At 53.1% G+C, this 21077-nt stretch overlaps 1 protein-coding gene across 2 annotated transcripts in view; it reads left to right on the plus strand.

Moving 5' to 3' along the window:
• Positions 1-20487, plus strand: part of PAX5 (paired box 5) — a 182254-nt gene extending 161767 nt beyond the window's left edge. For both annotated transcript variants that reach the window (XM_057722324.1, XM_057722325.1), the window contains exons 9-10: positions 13501-13587; positions 20376-20487. In XM_057722324.1, coding sequence (XP_057578307.1) covers positions 13501-13587; positions 20376-20452 — 164 coding nt within the window. In that variant the 3' untranslated portion in view covers positions 20453-20487. The remainder of the gene's footprint in view (positions 1-13500; positions 13588-20375) is intronic.
• The last annotated feature ends 590 nt before the right edge of the window (positions 20488-21077 follow it).

Genomic DNA, 21077 nt, shown 5'->3' on the forward strand with positions numbered 1-21077 from the left:
ATAACATCTGCTCTGCTTCTAAGCCCTCCTCATCTTTTGCTGGTGCTTGAATGCCTAGTTCTGGGTTTAAGGAATCCTCTTAGATGAAGGGTGTGCCCTGAGGACTGGGGCCTGTGTACCACCCCCTGAAGGGGGTGTGGGAGCCTAGAAGAGAGCTCTGAATGGAGCAGAGCCACTGCGAATGCTAAATTGAATGGGTATACCAGAATTTTTATGAATTTATTAGCCAGTCATCACAGATGTGTGAGCTGGATTTTCTTGGGAATACAATTCAATGTTATTTCAGCAGAATTCTGTAGAACCTGCAGTTTGGCCGTTTAGGCTTGGCATGGGGGCTTTTGCCACATCCTGGTCACTCAAGGGACGTCTTCGGGTTTCCAGACCAAGCATCTTCTGATGGCCAAATGAGTACTCAGGAAAAAACCTTCCCAGTTTTCCAACCCAGCTTTAGCCCCATAGAATGCAGTCTCATCCTGGTTTCTGACCTATAACTATGACTGGGTGTTGGAGGTGCTGTAATGTGACAGTGGCATTGTTTCCCCTAAGTTCCCTGAAGGGTCCCTGCATTCGGGGTTTTATAGTTGTAGAGAACAGGAAGTGGGCTGAAGGCACAACAGCCTCCTCTCTGCAGGGGACCAAGTCAAGGCTCAGAACGGTCACTCTACCACCTCATGGCTGGTCGGTGGCAGGGCCAGGCCTCGGCCCTGGTTTTCAGCTCCGTCTCACTGTGCCCCAGCCAGCACCGCCGTCCAACTACGAAGTCCACGGCCCTCCAGAGAGGCAGAAATGAGACATTCTGCATTCTCCCCCTCACTCTTGCCCTCTCCCTTGGTTTTTCTCCTCTCTCGGTTTTTCTGAAGGGCTTCATGGCCGGCCTCGCTGGTGGGAGAAGAGGTTTTTCCCAGGAACAGATCGATGCTCTGTGTGCTGGGGTGTCCAGGCTGACAGGGCTGACCTTTATTGAGTTTGCTTGGGTTTTCCTTTCTCTGTCGGGAGCCCAGGAGGGTCTTGCCCTGGAGAGAAGACGGTTGAGAAACCTTGGCCTTCGAGGGGGCCAGACTGGGGGTGGGTGCAGGTACAATAGGAAAGGGGATGATCTGAGCCATGAAAGCCCCATGAGGTCAGTTATTTCAGTCTCTCCCATACACACTGTCTTTACAGACGACAACACTGAGTCTAGGTGAGAAGAAAGGACTTGGTCAAGGTCACTCAGAGAGGCTTGACAGAGCCCCAGAATCCTGCATGTGTGTGGGATATATCTATGTCTGTATATCCATATATAGACATATGTGGGTAGATATGGATATATGTGTTACACATATATACACACATGTATGTCTGTATATATATTCTGTGTATATATGTGTATATTATAATAACCTTTGTGGTATATTATATAATGTGCTTATACAAATAATATGTAATATATTTGAAAGGTCGGCTGTGCCTGTGCTGGGTGCCACGGTCAGGATCCCTCTGGCCATAGACAGTGTCATATATGCCCAGGTACCCGCTGACCCCTGAGCCACAGGGCATCATGCAGTTGTACAAAACCACAGGGAGGGACTGGAGAAATCTCACGGTCCTTGTCAAATCATTTCTTCCTCCTCCTCTTCCTCTGCAAAGATTTTCTCGCAAAGCCCAGTTTGAATCCTTCAGAAATAGAACTTGGCTGCGAAGTCACTTTGAAAGACTTTTCGTATGTTAATTACAGCTGGCCAAGGTCTTGAGCGGAGGTGGGAGCCCACCATCTGCAGATGGGGTCGGCCCCCGGAGCGCTCTGCAAATCCCCATCATCTGGCAGGTGTCGTTTTGGGTTAATTAAGAGCTACACTGAGCCCGTTTACCTGTCACTTCTGAGAATTTTAGGAAACCTCGACTTTCTTGCCATCTCTGAGCTTTTAGCAAAGGGGAAACTGAAAACATCTCTGATTCTGACCATTTTCCTGGCTCTGGAATCTCCAGAACAGCTACATTCAGTGCCTTTTCTTGTGGCCCCCTTTAAACTTTTAATTTCAATCACTCCTTTCTAGTTACCTCATTGTTGTTTCACAGCTAGCTCTTCTATGTTTGAAAGATGGTATTGTTTTGGGGAAAATCCACCATTTATCCTAAATTTCTTTAGCTTCTGCTTTCTTTTTGGGCCTTTGAGGAGAGAACATCCATTCCTCAGCTTGATTCTGTTTAGTAACTCTGCAAGGGCTTTCAATTTGCAGGTCAGGGGCCTTTCAGCAATCGGGGGGCCTTGGCACATCCCATTGGTGAGGTTAACCATAACCCTAGCCCCACCCCGCCGCCTGCTGATAAGTTCCCGGTTCCGGTGATGTGCTGCCAGTTGCGTCACTTTTGTCTGATGCAATCTTGACTTCCAGTTGAACCAGCTGCCATGCCTCCCACCACGTGACCCTGAGTGAAGGAACCAGATAAGCGGGAAACATCAAAAGACCAAAACCACGCAGACACTTATATTTGGTTCATGAATTACATAGTTTATTGAGGGATTAGGGTTACAGGTTCTTAGTAAGGTATCTCGACCCAATAAAACGAGAAAGATATATAACTTTATTCTCTCTTTTCATTAGGAGTAAACTCTGCCCAATCAGTTGGGATGTAATTATTTGTGAATTGGATCTCTGGATTCCAGCGTTTGCTGGATTCTGATTTTAGCTCCCAATCACTTTCCACTGTCACCTGACCAGTGGAATGCTAGGTTCTGCAGGGACTGGAGTATTTTCCAACAGGATCATCGGGATTGGGTGTTTGCATCCAAATCTACCCATGTTAGGATGAGGGTGAAAATTGCCATCCGTGTCAGGAATTTTTGCCCAAATAGGGCCCTGGAGATAGATGTCTTTGTCCATCTATACCTGACCAGGCTGTACACCCATATATAAGGGCACTTCCTTTTGTGGTTTATTGCTGGGGTGTTTTGACTCGATGGAATTTTTCTAGCAGAAGTAGCCGCATAGATATTTGTCGTTTCAGTCTCACCTTCTTTGGTGAAATGTGGGGTTGGTGCTTTGCTGGTGGTCGGCATTATCAAGCTGGTATCCAGCACCACCTTACCTGCTTAGTCATTCCAGTTGCTCATGCCATTTGGTCCGGGCCTTGAAAAGCTCTTTGTGCTTGCCAACCAATACCCCACGGCTTGGTCCTCTGCAGACACGTTAGGTTGCTTGTTTTCTTTATTGGTTGAGAACCCCTGCGTGTGTTGCCATGGGCCTGGCTCATAGCTGGTGTGTTTTTGTCCGTAGTTACCCTTCTTAATTTTTGTGGTTTGAATTGTGCCACCTGCTGGAGTTTGGTAGAACCCTTGTAGGGACTGGTCAACAAGGGGCTTGGAGAGATGAGTCGCCCTTTGATTATGCGCAAAGCAAGAGTGAAAAGGGAGGTCTTCAAAGGTATGTTGAAAACAAATTATTGCCGGTCTGAAGCATCTAACTGGAAAAGTATTCTAGGCAATAAAAAGCTGAGCGCAGAGTTGGGGATGTCTTCCTGCTGCTCCTCATATGCACAGTGCAGTACCTGTATGGAGGCAACATAAAAACATGGCCGGGAAAAGCGAGCAGGCACCCCCTGGTGACATCTCCAGTCACGTACGGCAGCTGGTATATGTCATCTGCAAAAATCTGGATGGTTGACGTCAGATTATTGGCAATTGTCTTTGTGCCCCCCACCTCCATGACCTCCTTAACTTGTATGTTGAAAATTTTGACTCTACAAGCCTTTGGTCAGATGCCCCAGTAGTTGCTGATGAGCCACTGCCAGTCTCAGGGTCTCCAGTGGCAAGGGAATCTGTTGAAGTCGAGGTAGGACCAAGGGGGGCTTTAACCCAAGCAGGCAGACGTGTCCGAGGCATCGTATCGCCTTTCATCTGCTTGTAGAGATTGTTGTCACCGGAGGGGAGCACCCAGGTTCTGGTGGGACGCGTGGTGACGAGATTCCCTTGCCACTGAGAATCACGGTTCCTGAGGGCTTGCCTCTGTCGCCCCCACCTGCATCCGAATGATTGCTTCCTGCTCTTCTCGTGGTAGCCCTTCCAGAGGATTCGCCGGGGGCCAAAGGGCTGTGTTCTCCTCCTCGTCTGCCCATGGGGAGACTGGGCTCTCCAGGGCTGGTGTCTGTAACCTTGGGATGTTTAGTGGCTGGGGAGCTGGGGGCGGGGTGTGTCTGTGAGGCCCAAAGACGTCAGCAGGCACGTCTTGGCCTGGGAGACACCTCGGGCAAGGTTTCCACCAAAGGAGATATCTCCTTGGAGAGAGTTTATCAGCTCCTGGTCAGCAGAATTAAAAGTGAGATAAGGGTTCGTTCCTTCCTTGATTATTTTTGTCGTAGGCAGGCGAGGTTTTGGACTCGCGCGGCTGGGTCCGCTGTGTTGACCGGACGGCCCTTATCAAGGCCACTAAAAAGGCCAAGGTACTTACCGCCAGGGAGGACAAGACCCCTCTAGGTCGTCCTCCAAATCGAGACAAAGCTGGAGGCTGCTGCTGCTGTTGGTTTGGTATAGGGGCAGGGGGTCCAGGTTGGTCCTGTTGCACCAAGTAGCCACCACCCACCTGTACCACTCTCCAGAAGCACCTAGAAAACCAGCCATATCTATGTTTTACTCATTGTATTGTTCCAAGTCACCATCATCGGGCAAACCAAGCTCAGTGGGGTCTAAAGGATACATTCATAGCAGTCAGACCTGTGATGAGCTATGCACATATGACGTTCCCGCATATGCTTTATTAGATTGATCCAAACGCACGCCATCGCCGACCCATTACGTTCCTCTCACAGCAGGACATCTGTATCATGGCTAGACTTGTGCTCCGGACACCTCACCTTTCTTTCAGCTGGACCAGTGGTGTCAGGAGTGCACCATGAACGGGTCCAGAGACTCCTCTGGTGTGTTTTCACTCACCTCCTGGGGGGCCCTTATATCGCTCGCGGCGGCTACTGATTCGTCAGAGTCAGCAGGGGAAGAGGGAGGAGCCGGGGGAACTTGGGGACTTTCCGCCTGACGTGGGGAATTTCCAGGAGCGGTACTCACCCGGGCGATGGAAATCCCCCCACACTGAAACTACAGCTGATCTATTCATAGCGGTTTCGGCTAAGTGGTGTTTGCTGGTGCCTGCAGGAACCTTGAACACCGGTTCAACTGGCATAGGATGGTCATGGCCCCACCGGAAAAATTCTCTCATCTCCCATTTACTTATTCTCCCAAATCATATTTACATATTTTCCCAAAAATCATGCTTGAGTTTAAGGAACATTCTTTCCTCCAAATGTTCCTTATGTTCCAGGGTAGTGCTGTTCCCATCAACCACAATACACATATCTGTGTTACTGGTAATAAGTACAGGTATTGGTTCTATTTGCACAGAACCTTTACATTTTTTATCAACCCACATGGCCAACCCACCCAAAGCGGCTTTAGCAGACTCAACGATTTTATTAGTCATCTTTCCTTCCTCCCACCAAATCACCATCTTATCTACGTAGTCATTGAAAGGAACGTTCTCGTTAGTCCAGTTTACACAGCCATGAAATGGCACAGCGTGGGCAGTAGCCTCCGAGACGTTTGTTGTGCCAGTGGTCACAGGTCCACAGAACCAGAGGGCGTTGTGCTTGTTGAACTCCCACCGGGCCCAGCAAACTAGGGTGTTCACTGCCGAGAGGGGGTCGCACCGGTTCACCTGGAGCAGTTGGAACACCTTGCTCTTGGTGATGTCCCCGGCTGGGAGCATGCCCATCGGGGAGTCTTCGGCCGCCTTCGTCAGGAGCATCACGGCTCGTTCATTCTCCAGGGCTGCTCTCACTTGACAAGGCGTTGTTGAGCTTGCTTGAAAGCTGAGAAAGGATTCTTTGTCTTCCAGCAGCCATTGTCTCTCAGAAGTTATTCCGTTGTCCACTAGCCAGTCCACAACCTCGTTGTATTTGCGAGGAGTCCTGTTAAGAGCAGCAGGTGCCTTGTGACTAGGGCCGCAGGGTTCGGACTGCAGATTCTTCTTCCACGAGCAATCAGAGCTAGGCGACGCTCAGTATGGTGGGTGGCCGCAGAAAAGGCTGGAATGTTGGTCCACGCCCAATGAGCCTCCGGCTGCTGCTTAGTGAGGAGAGAAAAGACAGTGTAGTTGGCATCAACAGATTTATTCAGCCCGCCTTGTTTTGTTTTAGGCACAGCTACCCAGTCCTCGATGTTCGGGGCTATACCCTCGAAGCTTGATATCTTCCTTAATGTGCTTGACATGTCGGCCAAGCACAAGGGACTTAACTGCCCCCTGCTCTAACAGACAATGCAGATGAAAGTCCTCACTTTCCTCTTCTAGTTGATAGAAGGAAAGGTGTCGGTGCTAATCTTAGAGCTCTGTGTTCATGGTGGAATGACTTGGTCAGATCCCCAGGTAACTGGGTTCTCAGTTGGTCAAAAGAACCCCTTCTCTGGCAGAAGAGAACTTCCCTTCTATGGGGTGAAGATAATGTTCTGTAACTTGATAGACACTTGGGTCACACAGGTGTATACATTTGTCAAAATGCAGCAATAGTACATTTAAGATTTGCGCATTTCATTATGTGTACTTTACATCAGAAGAAAAAACTTTTAAACAGTTAATGAATTTCAGCTAATGATATGCATGCTGAAGTACTTAGGGGAAAATGTATTGATGTTTCCAATTTACTTTGAAATACATAAAAGATAAGATGAATGAAAGGCTGGAGGGAGAGAGAGATGATAAGCAAGTATAAGAAAATATTGATGGTGGAATGAGGTAGTGGGTACACATGCGTTCACTATAAAATTCTTTCAACTTTGCTGTGTGTTTGAAAATTCTCAGACATGTCGGAGGTGGGGAGGGGTGAGGTGAGGACATTCTCTCCTCCTCTGGCCCAGCCCAGTGAAGTCTTCCTTGGGATAGTGGAAGCCTGGGGACCTGGGAATAGGTGGGTGTTGTGGTTCTGCTCTGGCCCTGCCTGGCTGTGTGGCTTGGGGGAGGGGAGGTTGAAGGAAATTATCTCTCAAGTTTGTCCAGTCCAAGTAATCTGGGACTATGAGTCCTAGCAGAGGTTGGTGAGGTGTTTTTGTTTTTGTTTTTGTTTGTTTTTTTAAAGACTATTTATTTATTTTATTTTATTTACTAGCTGCTTTGCATCTTCATTGCTGCACACAGGCTTTCTCTGTTTGTAGAGAGCAGGGGTACTTTTCGTTGTGGTGTGTGGGCTTTTCATTGCAGTGGCTTCTCTTGTTGCGGAGCATGGGCTCTAGGCACGTGGGCTTCAGTAGTTGTGGCACTTGCGCTCAATAGTTGTGGCTCGCGGGCTCTAGAGTGCAGGCTCATTAGTTGTGGCGCACAGGCTTAGTTGCTCCGCGGCATGTGGGATCTTCCCGGCCCAGGGATTGAACCCGTGTCCCCTGCATTGGCAGGCAGGTTCTTAACCACAGTGCCACCAGGGAAGTCTGGTGAGGTTTAATGTAAGATAAATTTGTGGTGCGAGGGGGAGGAGGGGGAGGGGGCCAATTTTACTTGCTGTTAATTCTGGGAAGGAGTGAGTTGCTTGGAGTTGGGTGGGAATGAGGGGAGTGATTGCTAGTCCCTTGAAATACCTAGTGAGAAACCAAGTCCCTCGGCCCCAAGCCCTTGGGTTCTCTGCTCTAACATCTTGGATGGGTTACTGTGAAATGGAGTGCCACGCCCTCTAGATGCTTCCTAACTGCACTCAGATGGGGTGTTGGGAGTGGGGGGTGGTGGCGGTTAATTTTCACATGCTCACCCCTGGGGCTCAGGCTTCCTGACATCATGGAATTCTTGGGCTCTCTGATCCACACCGTTCTTGGACCACTGGCTGCCCTAACGTGGCACTCAGCTTTTTCCTTCAATTTCCACGTGGGGAGAAAACACCAGCCCAGTCGTACAGGCATTTGAGTGTGTAGCAGGATTTATGTCCCAATGTGGATGACTTAAAATGGAAATTAGACGCCCACTTCCTAAATGTGCTTCACCCCCTCCTGGGGGGCTCGAACATCTCCTTTTGTCTACCCCTTTCTCCTTCTCGATAACAGAACCTCCCTCAGTTCATGTCGTTCTGTCCTCCACACACTTGCACGTGAGCCGTCACCACCCCATCCCTAAACCCAGCTCTGGGCCTCCTTTTGCCTATCCAAGAACTCAGAGATAAAACTACGTAAAGCTATAAAATGCCTTGTAGGGCCTGATTCCATCTTCCCTCACTCCCCAGCTTCCCCAGTCTCCTTGGCACAGGAGAAGGTAGTTTTGTTCTTCCAATAATATTATCTCGTTTACCTCTCACCAGTCCTATGATGTAGGTGTTTTATTAGGCCCATAGTCAAGATGAGAAGACTCTGCCCAGAGAGGTTCCATTACTTTCCTAAGGCCACACAGCCAAGAAGTGGCAGGCTGACTGCAGAGCATGGGGACAAGCTCCCTCTCAGCCCTGCCACAGGAAGCCCACATCCACGCGGTGGGCAGGCTCCTCCCTGCCCCCTCCCCACTTGCTGCTGGCCCAGCACAGCGGGGGCCCAGCTGGCAGTGCTGATTCCAGGTCTGGTCTCAGGAGGTCCAGTCCAGATAATCTGGGATTGTGAGTCCCAGCAGAGGTTGGTGAGGTTTGCTTGTGCCCAGGATGCGCTGTCTCACCCTGCACATCAAACTCCTACTCATCCTGGCTCACATGCTTCCCTCCACCCAGAAAGGGTCCCCAGTGCTTTCCCCAGACCTTCTCTTGGTTGGACCAGTCTTGCTTTCTCCTCAGGCCTGCTCACTCCTGGGGGGCTAGAGATGGAGATCGTGACCCATGTTTCATTGTTGAAACACTGACTGGCGGCTTCTGTGGGAGCAGCTCCAGACAGCCCAGGACTGGTCTCTGAGGAGGGTCCACGTGCTGTGTGCTTCCCAGAAGGAGGTCTTCCTTCCTACTGAGTGACAGCCGCTGGGCATGAGCTGGCACCCTAGTGGGGCCTCACAGAAGCTTTTCTGTTAATGCATAAAGAAAAGGTTTCCCAGGTTAAAGGGTCGGCGTTTTTGAGAGATTCCCAAAACTCAGATCAGTTAGCAGAATGAGGCGAGGGTCCCGCGGTGTCCTTGGTGCTGGGCAGTCATAAGAGAAGCAACTATTGTGTGCACTCTGTCTTGGGCCATCTGGCAGCACCCCTGGGGGCCCCAGCGATGAGCCAGAAGTGGGACTTTCATGTTCTGCCTGAGAATCTCATCCCTGCGCTCGCAGAGCATCGCCTCGTGCCTGTGGATGTTGCAGCCATGTCGTCCTTCGGGCTCCCATTCCCTCTCGCTTGGATTGGGACCGCAGCCTCCTGGCTGGTCTCCCTGATCACAGGCTCACCTCCTCCAGCCTGCCTCCAGGTCCTGGTGCTCCTGAGTCTGAAAGCTTCCCAGGTCCAGCCCTAAAGGGAGAAATGCGTAATGTTTCTGCTCCATCCCACTCTGCTCCGTGGCTTGCCTCTGTTGGGGCCTCATGAAGACCTTGCCACGAGGGGGTCATACTCTGTCCATCCCACCCCAGACCTTTGTTTGTGCCCAGGATGCCCTGTCTCCCTCTGCATATCAAACTCTTACCCATCCTGGCTCACATGCTCCCTTTCACCCAGAGAGGGTCCCCATTGCTTTTCCCGGACCTTCTCTTGGCTGGACCAGAGTCGCCTTTCTAAGCTGCGGTCCTAAGGTTTGAAGGAAAGAAGGTCCGTGCTCTTTGGTATTGGGATGGTGGTGAATTCAAGCAGGGGAGACGCGGCAGAAGAGTGGAGCCTCCAGATCCAAAGAAAGTCACCATCAGGTGGGACCCACAGAGCCTCAAGGAGGGGGCCTCCCTCCCTGCTGGGAGCACTGTGGCCCCTGAGAAGTGAGACTCAGGCTCAGCAGATAGGACGCGCCCTTAGACATCACTTGGTCTGATCTGCCGTTTTACAAATGGAAGACAGAGGCCCAGCGTGGGAAGGCTGTGTCACAGTGTCACATGAGCAGAAGGCCCTGGGCTGGGAGACAGGAGGCTGGACTTGGAGTTGCCTCCTGGCCTGGGCAAGTCCCCTCTACCTTCTTGAGCCTCCATTTCCTCACATATAAAATGCGACAGCTGAGCCCATCTCATGAGCTTCACAGGACTGTCAGGAGGGTTAAATGAGACTCTGGATACCAAAGAGGCCTTGGGGACTGATGCTGGGTCGTTGTCATTGTGGCTGACATTTGCTGAGCTGTCACTGCGTGCCAGATGCTGTGTATCATTCATTCAGTCTTTACACGGACCATGTGCTGTGGGATCTATTAATTGTCCTGACTCTACTGAGGAGGAAACAGACAGAGAGAGGTTGAGTGACCTGCTGACGGTCACAGGGCTGGGAAGAAGCAGGTGCAGGATTTGGACCCAGGCAGACTGGCTCCAGAGCCCTTGCTCTGAAGGGTTCAGTGGCAGCATGTGGGCTTCAGTCTGGGTGGTCTGATGCTTCCCAGCCATCTTTGTGGCCGAGCTAGGCCAGGTCTATAGACAGGCGGCGTCCTCAGCAATTGAGGACCTGGTCTCCCCACATCTCATGGGTGAGGACTCCCTATACCCAGCCAGCTGCTTGTGTAGCACTTCAGATAATGACAGCATCCCAGAGTCCCCAGCATGTGGCTGGACCAGCCCTGAGGTCGACCTTATGCCCCAGAGACGGTCAAGTTCCCCTTACCCAGAGGGCACCCTCTCATGGGGTATCTCACAGGACAGAGGTCCCACTGAGAGTACCGCCACGCCACTGCTCTAAACTCACCTAGCAGGGTGGGTTCCTGGGGGTTCATTTCTTCTTCCAGGAGCAGGGTGGCATGGTGGATGGAACCTGGCAATGGGTTGGACAAACTGGTTTGAATCCTGGCACACAGCAGGTGCTCAGTGTACCCTTGGCTATCGGTACCTAATGATGGAAGCAGCGAGAGCCGTCATCTGTGAGAGAATGGGAGGAGTTTCCATTCTCTCATTCATTTAACAAGTAGTTTTCAGGGCCTGTTAGACATTGGGATAGAGGCATGAACTCCCTGCCCCCATGGCGCTTACATCCTGGTGGAGGAGGCAGAATTAACGAGAAAGATAAGCACAAGAAGTAAGATACGTTAGATTGTGATCAGTTCTATGGAGAAAAATGAAGCAGGGAAAATGGAAGGAGTTTCCATTGGAAACGCAATTGTTTGAAGATGACGTTGGAGTAAAGCCTGGAAGGAGGTGAGGGAGAGAGCCACGCAGACAAGAGCGTCGTGTTACAGGTAGAGGCAGGTGACGACCTACTGGCGGCTCATGGAGCATCAGCTGGCTGCTGTGGACGGGGTGTTGCGCTGGGGGTGGGTGGCACGTGGGTGCTGAGAGGAATCAGACACTGACCTGCAGACGGACACTCCCGTGTCGCAGGAGACTCCCGTGCAGGTCAGGGCACATCTGGGGCTGTGGGGCACAGCGGGAGACAGAGTGCACCCCAGGAGGAGTAGGAGAGGGGCTTCCTGGAGGAAGAGGTATCTGAGTGGGATTCTAGAAGGCCAGGCAGGTGGGGATGGGGTTGAGGATGGCGGGCAACCCTGACTCAGGTACATCCTCTAGAGGCGTTGGAGCTGTTTATGGCCTTTTGCCAATTTAGGGACAGAGCTGGGGGGAGGGTGCGGGATGGATAACAAGGATACAATTAACTAATTAACTCCAGCTGAATAGGCCCGAGACTTGCATTTTTGGGGGCTGGAGATCAAGGAGGCTTCCTGGAAGAGGTGGCCTTGGAGCTGGGCCTGGCAGACAGGCATGATGCTGCTAAATGGGAGGTGCAGAGACCTTTGCTGGTACAGCCCGATGCCCCGGGCCAGGCCCTGTGCTGTCAGGAAGCGTCTCTGACGGGGCAGCCCCGTGGGTGCCCAGAGCCCTGGGGGGAGGGCGGCTGTCCCCCTTCTGCAGGCAGCGCAGCCACTCTGCTTCCCCACCCGACCCCCCAGGAGGAGGAGGAGGTGCCGTGGCGCTGATGGATACGCCGAGGCTGGGCTGCTGCCGCCCAGCACTGTCCCCGCGCTCTCCCTCGTACGCCGGAACCTGACACCCTGACCACTGAGGCATAAAAAACAGAGAATTGGAAGGCTCAGCCTGTCAGGCTGGGAGTGGCCCCCAGAGAGGCCCGAGGAGGAGCTCACACGTGTGTGTGTGTGTGTGTGTGTGTGTGTGTGTGTGTGTGTGTGTGCGCCTGCAGTTTCCATGTAGAAGTGGGGAGGAGACTGGCTGGGCCCAGAGGGTGGGAGCGCCTGGCCCTCAGGCCTGCTTTTTTCTTCCTGCTGCACCTGGTGGAGCCCTGGGGGCCCCATATTTGGGCCGAGGCCTTTCAGAGGAAGAGCAGTGCTCCAGGTCCTGACTTCTGCCTGGCTGTGCTTCTAGAGACTCCTGCCCTTCGGCCCTTTGGCATCCCTAAGAAGAATCCATGGAAACATGGATGGTGCCGAGGGTGGTCTTGTGGGGCTGTGTGACTCCTGTCATCACTGACAGGGAGGGGCCCACATACTCTGTAACCAGTAGCCTAAAAAGCCACTCCCAGCCAGCTACCTATACAACCGCTGCCAGGCACTGGGACCTCCGCACCCCAGGAGCCCCAGCCACAGGGAGGAGACGGGAGGGGCCTGTCCTGCTACAGAGCCAAGGCAGCAAGGTTTGAGGGCAGGGATTCTGAGCTCCTCTCCTGAGACTGGCTGGTGGTAAGGAGGCTGTCCTGTGGCTGGAAGTGAGGGCACAAGGAAGTGCCAGATGCAAGCATCACGGCTCCGCGAGCAGCTGGGTGAGAGTGAACCATCCTCAGTTACCACCCTGCCCCCACACTCAGTGCTGTCTCTGCCTGGCGCAGCCTGCCGCTCCTGCCCCTCTCCCCATGCCAAGAGCCCCCACCCAGTCCCTCTTCGGTGCTCCCCCAGCCCTTCGGCTTGTCCCTTCATCTCAGCAAAGTGCCAGAGGGCCTGAGTTTATGTCTCATCTTCCCCATTGGACTGCGGCCTGGGGAGCAGCCACTTCTGGATTCACAGCACAGAGGGCTAGACTAGAGTTGGGGGTCATCTTTGTTTTCCCAGTCCAGAGCCACTCGGGAAACACGTGGGAAGTGGCACTGAATCCACACTGGGGTCCTGGAGTGGCCTCCGTCAGAGCTGAGAACCAAGCAGTCTGGGGCTTTGGACCTGGGTTGGGTGAATCCAGGCTGTTCTGTGAGAGACCCTGGACATCAGTCTTCCCACCTGTAAAGTGGGCCAATAACCCCAGGGGACACCTGGCACGTGGTCATCCTACTGTACACATGTGAGAGGCTGGTATTCACTCCCACTAATAAGAAAAGGTTACAGGGGAAAATATAGACAATGCCAATGACAGCTGTCCACTTAATAAGGGGGTGGACTGGACCTGCCATTATTGGTTACACAAAGTACCTGCAGTTTATGAAAGATGCCATTGGCATTTTCTGAATCTGACTTGACATTTGGTTCCTGTTTCTCTCCCACCCACCACATGCAGGGAGTGAGTTTTCCGGGAGCCCCTACAGCCACCCTCAATATCCCTCGTACAACGACTCCTGGAGGTTCCCCAACCCGGGGCTGCTTGGTGAGTACTGGCGGAGGCCCTGTGGGGCCCTGGGCCCTCGGCTGTCCCATTGGGCCCCCTCATTGGGCCAGGGTCCCTCAATATCCTCAGGTCTGGTCACTGAGGTGGGGTGGGTTGCTCTCCCCAGACACTTGCAGCACGGGAGTTGTGATGGGGCTTCAGGACAGTAAACACCACTCCAGCCCTGCTCGTGCCCTCAGCCCTCCCCCAGATGTTTATGTTTTAGTGGGTAAGGGAAAACGGCACCGAAGGGGAACAGATTACAAATGGCCATTGCAGGAGAAAGAGAAAGCTAGGAAAAGTGCCTGCCCAAGAGTAACATATTTCTTAAGAATCATTGAATATTTTGGTGAGAAATCTCTAAATAAGAGCAGCCAGGAGACCAAGTTGGATTGATTGATAGTGGCTATCTGTCTTGAGAAGGACTCCAAGGCACGGATATTGATTAGTGATGTCTGCTATGGATACCACTAGAGCCAGCTCTATTGGAAACAGGTTGTCCTGAAGGCCTGCCAAGTCATGCCATTCCGAGCTCAGCTGGTGCCCAGCCTCTGCCCAGACCTCAGACTGCAGATGGTCCATGGCTGGGGCCAGCCTGATCTATGTACATCATCAAAGATATTTGGGGCACCTCAAAGACCAAGCAAGGCTAACTCAGCCCTCAAACGGCCAAGGAGAGCCCTTTGTTTTGTTGCAGTGAGCTTACATGAAACCAGCTGGTGAGTGCCAGCTGGAGCTGAAGGTTCTGGAGTGTGAAGCAGGGGCCCAGGGCTGAGATGTCATTCACCCTGGGGGCGAAGGCAGCCAACCAGCCTGCAGGCGGCAATACCAATCCCTCCCAGGCAGTCAGCTGAAGAATTTCCACTAATGTCAGACACGGAAGGGCCTCTGAGACCGTCCAGGTTTGTCTGTCCAGCTTCACAAGGCCTGCTTAAGTAAGAACCTGTTAATTCCCTGGATCCTGAATTATTTTAGGACTGAGAAACATAGACTTCATAAAAAAAGCAAGAACCCGGTGTCTTCAAACTCACGTTCCCAGGCATGGGTTTGCAAAGGAGGCCATGAAGTCACAGCCTTGGCCCCTTCCCCGATCTGCTTTGGTGATTAGGACAGACAATGACATAGACACCATCCCTTCCTGGCTGCCTTCCTTCCATGCATTTGAGCCTTGGGCCACCCAAAGCATTTTGGTGTAGCATGCAAAACTTCAGGTGAAATAAGGAACAGTGCCAACTAGCGCTCCAGGCCCCGTGCCTGGAGATTTCGTTTTGTAGCAGACTGGGTTCTTGCCATCTGTGGCCTCCTGGAGGGGCTGAGTCTGTGAACTGATCACTCAGACTTCTTTTTTGGTTTTGGTAAAAATTACTTCTAAGTATTGAACCAGGTCTCTGCTTACCTAATGCTTTTCCTTAAACGACCCCCTGAGAGGCCCTAGGTTCTGAGTTGGCCCAGTTGTCAGTCTCAGGAGGCAAACGCTGACCCTGAACCAGAGTGTTTCAGCAGGGGTGGGAGTGGAGGGAGGGGTCTGGAGGCCTGAGCCTGGGAGCTGCTCCCTGCAAATTGGCCTCATACAGACCCCTGGTCCCAGCACTGCTGCAAGACCCACAGGGGATGTGGCACAAAGGAGGCCTGGGGGGTTCCTTGTGATGGGTATATGACCCCAATGAGGCCATGTTGACCCAGGACCTCCATGTATGGCCTCGCGCTGCCCAAGGGGACAAGTAGGGGCTGAAATTGAGCCCATGTATGGCACAAAAGCCCTGGCACAGGGGTATGGCTGCTTTTTCTACTTTTTATGAGCTGTCCGATAGGCTCATTTGCCTGGAAGTTCAAGAATCAGAAGTGAGAAAGGAGCTGCTCAGGCGAGCGTGGCAAAGGGATGGAGTGGGAGGTGGGTGGCCTGTGGGGCCCCAGGTGGGGGACCTTGAATGCCAGACGGAGAAGTCTGCATCTGATTGTGTAGGTAGCTAGGAGCCCAAGGGGATGTCAAGGGGAGGGTGGGACTAGACCATGTCCAAGGCCTTTGCTGCTCAAGCTGGAGTGAAATCCATTTCACGGCCCCAGTTATATGTGTGGGCTGCGTGTCTGGTGTGGAAAAGTTGTGGACTGTGTCCTAGGGAGCTCACAGGCTGGGGGCGAGAGACCTCGCGCAAGTGTATCTGTGCTGGGATGTGCTCTGTGCCTTGAGGGGAGCCAGAACCAGTGTGCAAACGAGGAAAAAGAATCAAAACTCTGTTCATCTAAATGAGCACTTGCTAATTGTGCAGGCACTGGGCAAAACCCTTCATGTGGGTTACCTCATTTTATCCTATCAACAGCCCTAGGGGCACAAGGTATCAGTATTATCTTTACAGATGCAGAGAGTGAGGCTCAGAAAGGTTAATTAAATTACTTGATGTCACACCGCATTCAGATAGCAGAATGAGGACTCAAACTCGGGTCACCCTGACTCTAGAATCTGTATTCGTAATCAGTGTGTGATGTGGTACTTGTACTCTTCCTGACCAATTCAGTCTGAACAGTACTACAGCCAGGAAAAGAGGCTCATGTCTCCATAGGAACAAGCCTGAGAGTCCCAAATACTCAGACATTGTACGCCATGAGAACAGTGCTGGTCTGTTTTTGAAAGCCAGGTTATTGTATTTATCTGTGAGGCTTTCAGTTGCAAACAACAGATTCCACTCTGGCTGGTTTAAGCAGAAAGTGAATTTATTAAGGAATATTGAGGGCTCCCAGAATCTCCAGGAGGACCAAAGAGTCAGGCATGGGGCACACAGCCAGGAACAACACCAGGGCTGCTCTAGCATAAACACCCCCACTGCGAGAGCCTGCTCTGTGCTGCTGCTTTAGCCAGGGTGCTTGAGAGCTCTGTCCTGGCACCGCCCAGAGCGGGGTACCTCTGCACCCACCCCCAGCAGGTGGAGTCTGTCAGCCCACTTCCTCAAGCCGCTCCCTTCCCAATCCAGATCAAACTCAAGAAAGTCTAATTAGCCAGGTGACGCCCCTGTGTCCTTGCAGTGAGGGCAGCTAGGGGAATGAGTTCTGACTTCTAACTCAAAGAGGCGAGGCTCATACCACAGAAAATTCTGCAAACACAAGGAAAGTTGAAACAATGTTGGACTGTTACAAGCGAGAAGTGGCCCCTGCGCTGCCCAAGTCTGTACCCTGAGGAATCAGTCAGGCCATCAGCCAGTACGGGCCTCAGCTGCCTCAGGTGTGAAATGAGAGTTGTGGCCCCGGCAGCTTCATTCAAACGGAAGCCGAACACCATGCTCTCCTGAGGCGCCGAAGGCAGTGATCCCGCTTTCCTGAAGGCGAGTGAGATGCCAGGCTTGCTCTGCCGTCATCTTGCAAAGAAGTCCCAGGCCCGTTGCCACCTACCAGCCTGCCCTTCCCCCGGTGTCTTCAGGGCTTTAGCTGGAAGACTCCTATGGGGCTGGAGAAGTAGACCGACTTTTCTGCTACTTGGAGAGGGTGCCCGTGGGGAAACCCGCCCTGCGGCTCCTCTGTGCTCTGCTAGATCAGTGGCAGCTGTGGAAATAGGCAAACCCCTCACACGCCCTGCCCCGCACCTCAGCCGGCCTGGTGGAAGCCTCCTTCACAGACACACCACCAAAGTGAGGCTGGGCGATGCCACCTAACCAACCTCCCTTCCTGCCGAGCCTCCTCCCCAGGAGCGGCCTGCGGGCTGCCCACGCCCGGCCTGGCCGGGGCCGCCAGGATCCAGCGTCCTGTCGGGGCCCCAGGCAGGCGGGGCGGCGGGCTGGCGGCAGGAAGAAAGGCCGCCGCGGTCAATTAGGATTAGAACCCGAGGGCCTGTGGCCGCTGTAAAGGGATTAGAGCGCCAGTAGAGCCCAGAATGACTGTGTCAAGAGGTAAAGTGATGGTAATGTGAATTAGAGAGGAAAAATGACAGAAGAAAGGACGAGTTTATTCTAGATGGAGGTCTAATGGGCCCTAGGAAGACAGAGCGCTTTGTGAGGTGATGTTTTCATTTCTCACAGTAAAGGCAAGCGTTTTTGATTTTGCCATGGGGCCCTCACACTGGGGCCGCTGGACAGCCTGGCCGAGAGGTTAGGCTTTGAGAGAGGAGCGAGTCAGAGCCCAGGCTGAGATCCGGCCCTGGGAAACTTGGAGAGCAGAGCCAGGATTTCCTGTTCCATGTTTGTAGGGGGAGCCCCTGTGGTTTTCCTGCTCCTGTGCCCTGCCCCGTCTCACAGGGCTGGCCCTCACATCACACACACACACACACACACACACACACACACACACACACACACACCCCTTTCACCTGGGCCCTGAAGGCAGGACGCAGGGCTGGCACTACAGATGCTCTGTGTGTGACTGACCACATCCCACAGAGGAGAGGGCAGAGGAGGCTGACAGGCATCTGAGTCAGAGCTCCAAGCAGGAAAATGACAGGAGGCAGCAGAAAGATCCATCTCTGGGAAAACTTCAACATGGCACTGGTGCGCATGCCTTCTGGAACAGCACAGCAAGGCACTGCGAGCTTCCCCGTGGTCAGCACTGCCTGAGCCAGACTCCCTTCCTGGGGGCTGGGGAGGGAGAATTATAGCCCCTAAATGGGGCTAGGTTTGGAGGGGCTGTGGCACAGGCTAACCCTGCCCTCTTGACTACCTACCAGCAGTGTGACCTTGGGCAAGCTACTTATTCTCTCTGTGCTTCAGTCTCCTCATCTGCTAAATGGGGGCAATACTAGTGCCTACCTGAGAGAACTGTTGTGGAAATGAAGAGTTAAAGCATATAAAGGGCTTAGAAAAATGTGCATTTCCAAAGCACCTTCACATCCTCACCTCGTGGTGCCCTCATATATATAGCCCCACTGTGACCCCCTCCCTCCCCCTTTCAGAGATGAGAAAACTGAGGCTCAGGGGAATGAAGCCACTTGTCCAAGTTCACTCAGCCAAGAGTGATAGAGTCTGACTGGCAATCTCCAGGCCTTGGTGCCCAGTTATGGCATCTGGGAGAATTGCCAGGATTGGTTTGGATTTGGGTGAGATTTCAGAATAAGTATGAGTCATCTCCCCTGGGGAATTAAGAAGCTTACTCTTCCTGCCCCAGCAGACATGTGGTCTGCAGTGGCTCACAGGACCGCAGCTGCTATGCACTTGGATACACATGGCCCTCCAACAGAGCTGTACAGGCTATGAGCTGTGTCATAGCAGAAAGAGTCCTGCGCTAGGGACCGACAACCAGAATTCCAGGCCAGGCTCTGGCCCTGAGAGGCTCTGTGGATTTGGGGACATGACTGGTTTGTTAAGCCTCAGTTCCACCGCCCCCATCCCCACCTGTAAAAGGAGGAGACAGTCTAGTATCTCTAACTTCCCCTGGGCCCCCCAGACCCTTTTGTCCCTGGGGAGGAGTTTGAGTACAGAGCAGGGCTCCTGCAGGACTCATCCAAAGCATGCAGTCAAAGAGAGCAGCCCAGAGACAGTGGGAGGAACGCAGCATCAGTACAAGAGGCCCCACTCTGGCTCTGTCTGGAGGTCACAGGAAGCAGAGCTGCACCCTGCCCTTCTCCCACACACTCACGTGTGCAAATCTTCATGTCCTCCAAGTTCAAACTCAACCCACTTCCTCCAGGAAGCCTGACCCTGCCAGAATGATCTTGCATTCCCAGAGCTCTTCTCTCAGAGCTCTGATCCCCTTCCTAACTCTGAACATTGGCCTGTGTGTCCCTTACAGCCCAGCGCTGCCTCCAGTAGGGCTGGAAAGTAAATGAATGAATGGGCAGGGTTTTCACAATTGTTGGTTCACTCAGTGCTGTTGCTCATTTTCTCAGCAAACCCAGCTGAGCACGTGCCACACGCTGGGCTCCAGGCTGGGGGCTGGCGGTGGGCCCTGAGCAGAGCAGAACCCAGCCCCTGCCTTTGTGGGGCTCTCTGTCCAGGCAAGGGGGAAGAAGCACAGAAAGAGGTGATCAGAGCACGTGGTCCAGCCTGCAGCAGTGTGGGCTCAGGACGGGGGGCGTCCCAGAAGAGGAGACAAGGGCTCTGGGACTTGAAGGAGGAGGCACTATTCAGCAGGCAGGAAAGGGGGTGAAGGTGCAGCCAAGCTGTTCCAGGCAGGAGGCAGCGTGTGGAAAAGGCGCAGAGGCTTGCAAATGTGGTAAAACGGGCTAACTCTACCTGCCCTGTAGGTTTAAATCAGACAGCACGTGTGAAGGGCATAGTGGGGTGGGGCAGGAAGTGCTGAGCCCGTGGCAGTTGCCATTAGCATTCTGGTATATTTGAGCCGGCTGCAGAGTTTGATTCTGCAGGAGCAGGGTGTCTGGGAGTGAGCAGGTTGTGGAGGGAAATCCAGAGGTCAGCGGGGCGAGGTCACAAAGCTTCCACGGGGCAAACTAAGAAGTGATGACTTTTCATCCTCTTGGACAGAAATTGGCAAACGTTTTCTGTAAAGGGCCTGATAGTGCATATTTCAGGCTTTGCAGGCTCTGTGATCTCCGCAGCAGCAGCATGAGAGCAGCCACAGACAACACAGAAACAAATGGGCAAGGTTGGGTCCCAATAAAACGTTAGTCGCTGAAACAGGAAGGAGTGGGGGGATTTGGCCCCAGTCTGCCCACGCTCTAGCTGGTGAGGAGGCCCTGAAACCTATGAACCTGATCGGGGACCGCGATCTTGGTGAGAGAGGACAGTGGCCTGGACTGGGGGAGGGGGAGGAAGGGACAAGGCAGGGGACACTGGTGGAAAGGGGACCCCAGGTATGGAGCTGGGAGCACCAGGTCTCCCTCCAACCTCTGTGGCCTCTTCGGTCTCTTGCAGGTTCCCCGTACTATTACAGTGCCGCCGCCCGAGGAGCTGCCCCACCCGCGGCTGCCGCTGCGTACGACCGTCACTGACCCCAGGAGCCAGGCAGGTGCCAAGCACTTATGACGCATATCACTGAAGGCCACAGCCTCCCGATCCCCTCTGAACACAGCCAGAGGGGCCCAATGAGACCATCCCCTGCGACCCCCCACTCGCCTGAAACTCCCTCTGCCTTTTCCTGCCAGGGACTCTGGGCTTCTATGGTAGGGCTGTTGGACTTCCAGACAACTGTCCATTTCTAAGAGTCAATTGATGAGCTTCTCCTGATGGTGACTGGGTCTCCACAAACCAACAGACTGTTCTGCAGACAACTGCAGCCCCAGCCCAGCCTGCCAGCCCCCTAGCTGTCTGCCCATCCACCCGTCTTCCTGCCCCAGGCCTGGGAAGGAGAGTTTGCTTTTGTTGCTTCAGCAGCACCCATGTAAATACCTTCTTGCTTTTTTGTGGGCCCAAGGGTCCAACTGAGCAGACTGCCCATCCATTATGCATCCATCACTCCCTACGTGTCACAGGACAACTTAGACCTGTGCACAGAGCATCCCCTCTGCCCTGGGTGCCCCCTGAAGGTGGGTTTGGAGCTGCACTTAAGACTAAGGATGCCCACCTCCAGGCCCCAGCCTCCTGCTCATTGCTACTTCTTTAATATCTGGACTAAGC

The sequence above is a fragment of the Hippopotamus amphibius genome, chromosome 2 (genome assembly GCF_030028045.1).
Source record: "Hippopotamus amphibius kiboko isolate mHipAmp2 chromosome 2, mHipAmp2.hap2, whole genome shotgun sequence".
Classification (NCBI taxonomy): domain Eukaryota; kingdom Metazoa; phylum Chordata; class Mammalia; order Artiodactyla; family Hippopotamidae; genus Hippopotamus; species Hippopotamus amphibius.